The sequence below is a fragment of the Megalobrama amblycephala genome, linkage group LG11 (assembly GCF_018812025.1).
Source record: "Megalobrama amblycephala isolate DHTTF-2021 linkage group LG11, ASM1881202v1, whole genome shotgun sequence".
NCBI lineage: Eukaryota > Metazoa > Chordata > Actinopteri > Cypriniformes > Xenocyprididae > Megalobrama > Megalobrama amblycephala.
Window position 1 is genome coordinate 31,714,493 of NC_063054.1, and position 4,246 is coordinate 31,718,738.

At 35.5% G+C, this 4,246-nt stretch overlaps 1 protein-coding gene across 1 annotated transcript; it reads left to right on the plus strand.

Annotated features, from left to right (window-relative positions):
* Positions 1 to 1,801: 1,801 nt before the first annotated feature.
* Positions 1,802 to 2,596, plus strand: LOC125278344 (C-C motif chemokine 3-like). Its single transcript, XM_048207439.1, has 3 exons — positions 1,802 to 2,031; positions 2,224 to 2,335; positions 2,426 to 2,596. Exons 1-3 carry the CDS (start codon positions 1,965 to 1,967, stop codon positions 2,562 to 2,564), a joined length of 318 nt encoding a protein of 105 aa, XP_048063396.1. The 5' UTR covers positions 1,802 to 1,964; the 3' UTR covers positions 2,565 to 2,596.
* Positions 2,597 to 4,246: the final 1,650 nt, after the last annotated feature.

Genomic DNA, 4,246 nt, shown 5'->3' on the forward strand with positions numbered 1-4,246 from the left:
GGTGACGTGCCAGGCTCCGTAGTTTCTAGTTGTCATCTCATTTTCTTTTTGACATTTTTGTTTTCTTATAATTCGTTATCTTTGATATTGTGTTGACAATCTTCTCCTCGCCCCGGGGAAAAACTGGACAGGTAGTATGTCACATGACGTACACATTGCAATACCCAGTTTAGAAGTGAGCGCCATGTTTTTTTGTATGTTTTTTTTGCTTTGCTTAGAAAGAATAGATAGGGTAGGAAACACTCTGAAGACTTGCTTTTCTTATTTTTCTTTTCGTTAGTTAGGTGGCTAAACGTTGAACTTGAGTTAGATTGGTTTTGTTTTGTTCTTTTCTTTTCTTTGGTGCCACTTGTGTCCTTTTCCCCAATTGATTATGTTTGTTTTCTTCTATTGTTTATGTAAATATTGTATTATCTTTACTTTTGCTATTTTGTTACTTTTTTATTATTTCTATTATTATTTTTATTATTATTATTATTTATTATTCTCACGCCTTTTTCATTGATTGTAAAATAAACTAGGCCTACATTTATTGGCAGTTTTGTGTAGCGTTTTGTCTCTTGCCACCATCACCAGCACATACAATGATCACAATCTCAGTGTTGCCTCTTCTAACCAAAATTAGGAAGTTGTAAAACTAACCATTTCCCTATGGAAGCATATGTGTAGCAGAATTCAATTTGAAATGTAATATGCAAAATGGCAATTCAATATGTAAAATGACAATGCATTTCTGTATATATTTACATTTTCCATACCATATATGCAATGTTTGGAGCAAAATGATAATTCAAATTCAATAATATAATTTACTTTTGCCATTTCCTGCACTACGTTTAACATATAATTTAAACATATATTTGAATGCTTTATAAGTTGCAAAATTAAAATAAAAATGTAATACAGAAATTATTATATATGTTTAACACGTTCAAGCAAAGATTGTAGCAAAATGATCATTTAATTGTTATTTTTCTTAATTGAAAAATTTTTAATTGAAAAAAGATGTCTGAGATTAGGCTACTGCTTGCTCTTTCAGTATGGTGTCTGTTTTTCTCTTTTTATCGTTCAGCACTTCGAGCTGCGCGAGCGCGCTCACCTCACGAGCATCAGGCGCATTCTCTGTGAGACGCCATAACCATAAATATCTATGCTTCTAATAACGTACTGGTTCTGAGACTGACAGAAGCGCATAATCTGCAGGAACATTGACATTTCTCTGTTCTTGCTCAGTTTTATCTGCCAGTTTATGCCTCGCTCTTCATAGCTCTGCTGCCGCCATGTTTCCAACACCTGGCCCCGCCTTGACGCAGTGATTGACAGGGCGGGGCGGGGACGTGATCGGCTCGAAATGCATTTTCAAATCCACATTGAATTTTACTACATTCATTGCGGGACATTTAATGAAACAGCAATCGCACTGTGAGTGTAAATGCAATTAAGAAAAATAACATTTAAATGATCATTTTGCTACAATCTTTGCTTGAACGTGTTAAACATATATAATCATCAAATTGAGTTCTGCTACACATATGCTTCCATAATTTCCTGCATTGAGCCACAGATTCATTTTCCACCATGCATTTCACCTGAACATGCACACAGTCTTCTTCTTCTTGTGTAATTTCCGGCAGCTTAGACGCTTCAAAGGCATATTGCTGCCCTCCTCACATGCACACAGTAAAATAATGAGGTCCTTATAAGGGTCCTTTATAAATTTAAAAACATTTTGAACATGGACTTCATATCAGCAATTTAAATTTGATTCAGAGAATTGGGAAGGGCTTCAACAGGAAATACTACCTCTGCTGACCACATCATGGTTTTCCCCTGTGCAAGTCATTTGTTCTTTTCTAGACACAACATAGATATGTTTAGTGAGGTGATCATACACAAGATGATCAGCCACTGATAAAGCAACCAGCACATCAAGATCTGATCATCGAGCGACCAGAGACTCAAACATGAGGCCGTGCTGTAACTTCATCTGTCTTATTCTCTTCGATTTCTGCTCACTGGCTCACAGTGAATGTGTGTCTTTTCCTCTCTTTTTTTCTTGTTTTTTCTTTGTGAATGTCTAGATAATCAACTGCTAACATTTAAAATATATTTGAGGCATTTTCTATATCATTGAATGTATCTCGTTCATATGTATTTTTTTAGATTTATTTTGAACAAAATTAATTAATTACATTGTAATTTTCATCTGTGTTTTTTCTGCAGACGATCAAGGTCCTGATAAGTGCTGCTTTTCTTTTTCCAATGTAAGAATCCCAGTAAAGCAGGTTGCGAGTTATCACATCACACATTTTGAGTGCCACAGTAGTGGAATCATGTAAGTATTTTACTAATATCTTAATTTAATAAAAATGAATATTGTAAATACATTGTGAAATCATTAACCGTCTTCTCTTTTAAAATCCAGTTTCATCACAAAAGCTCAAAAGGAGATCTGTGCTGACCCAACAGAGAGATGGGTTCAGAGACTGAAGAATTTGGTGGACGCTCGCACCATCAAAGAAAACGGGGAAGAGTCAGTAAATTATATGCGCATGCTGTATTGAGAGCATATTCAAGCCTAAAAAGTAAAAAAAAAAAAAAAAGGTTAGGGTAGGCAAGAAATTTTAAGATGGAAGGAATCTGTGTCATCTTTTTATTTTTCCTAAAACTCATGGCATCTTGACATCTTCCCTTCTGAAAGGATGACATCTGAGTTGGAGGAGCAAGGAGCACCAGCAGTAGTCCACCTCGAAGAGTCACACAACTGGTAAGATTTTTAAGTTTTCTGTTAACTCAGGTAATGCAGGAGCATTAAGAATATAATGAATACAAAATTCACCCAAATGAATCAATCTATGCATTATATATTATCAATGAGCTTTGTTTACTCTGCGCCATATAGGTCTTTAGGAAAACAAGGAGTACCAACGAGTCTCAATGATGCAAAAAGTAAGCAAGAGATATTAAACACACTGGTGTTTGTGTTTGTTGCTGTACCACAGAGCTAGGCCACTAAACATTTTTAGTCAAACCACTTTTACACATTGACCAAAAAAGCTCACTGCAAAAACTCATTTCCTGCATTGAGCTCCAGACTGCATTTAGAAGAAAGGGACATTTCTTGCACTTCACTGCATTTGAGAGCACAGGGCATCTTCTTGCGAAAATGCAACACAGTAAAATAATGGGGCCCTTGATAAATTTAAAGATATTTTGGATGTGGACTTAATTTTAAGTTACCTTTGTTAGCAATTTAGGCTGAATTCCCGGAAGTGTGGAAGGGTACAAAAGGAAGCACTACCACTTCAGGCCACATCATGTTCCCCTCATGCATGTGATGTCACTACAGGATTGTTTGCAGCTCACACATTTATAAAGTGAACAATATTAGTAAGGTGATCTTACATGAGACTAGCCACTGATAAATCAACCAACACATCAAGATCTGATCAATCACCAACCACAGACCCAAACATGAGGCCCTACTATATCTTCATCTGTTTTGTGCACTTTGCTTTCTGATCACTTTCTTGCAGTGAATGTATATCTTTTTCTTTATTTCTACTAACAATTTTATATTTGTGAGGAATTTTATAGATCATTGAATCTATACCGTTCATATATTGTTTTATATTGAACTTTTGGAAGTGTTAATAACAGTGTATTTTTCATTTCTTCCTGCAGTCAATGAAGAGTCAATCACAACGACAGAAACTGCACCACTCCAGCGACCAGAGGAAACAACTCTTCTCCAGCTCAAAGAGTCAAATGATGGGTTTGTAACCTAAATAAATGAACCAACTCCAGTGGTGGACAGTAACGTACTTTCCACCAATGGATTTGGTTCATTTTTGGTTTGTACTTACTACATTTTTCAAGAATCTAGGCTATACTTTACTTGAGTATTTTTATTTTGAGAAACTTTTACTTTTACTTCACTACATTCCAAAGCACAACATTGTACTTTTTACTCCACTACATTTCATAATAAAACATATCTTTACTTAAAATTTTAAAATGAAGAAATCGTCACATGCTGCTCAGAGACACAAAGCAGTGTCCGATTCGTGCACAAAATGATTCTTTTCAATCATCTTGATAAATCGGTTAGCAAATCACATCAAACAGTTTATTCGCAAATTGAACTGATCGGATTGCAGCTGTTTTCAAGTAAACAACTCACTGATTCAATGATCCGTTCAGAGCGAGTCTCCAGTGAACTGAATCTGACTGGAAATTAGCTAGA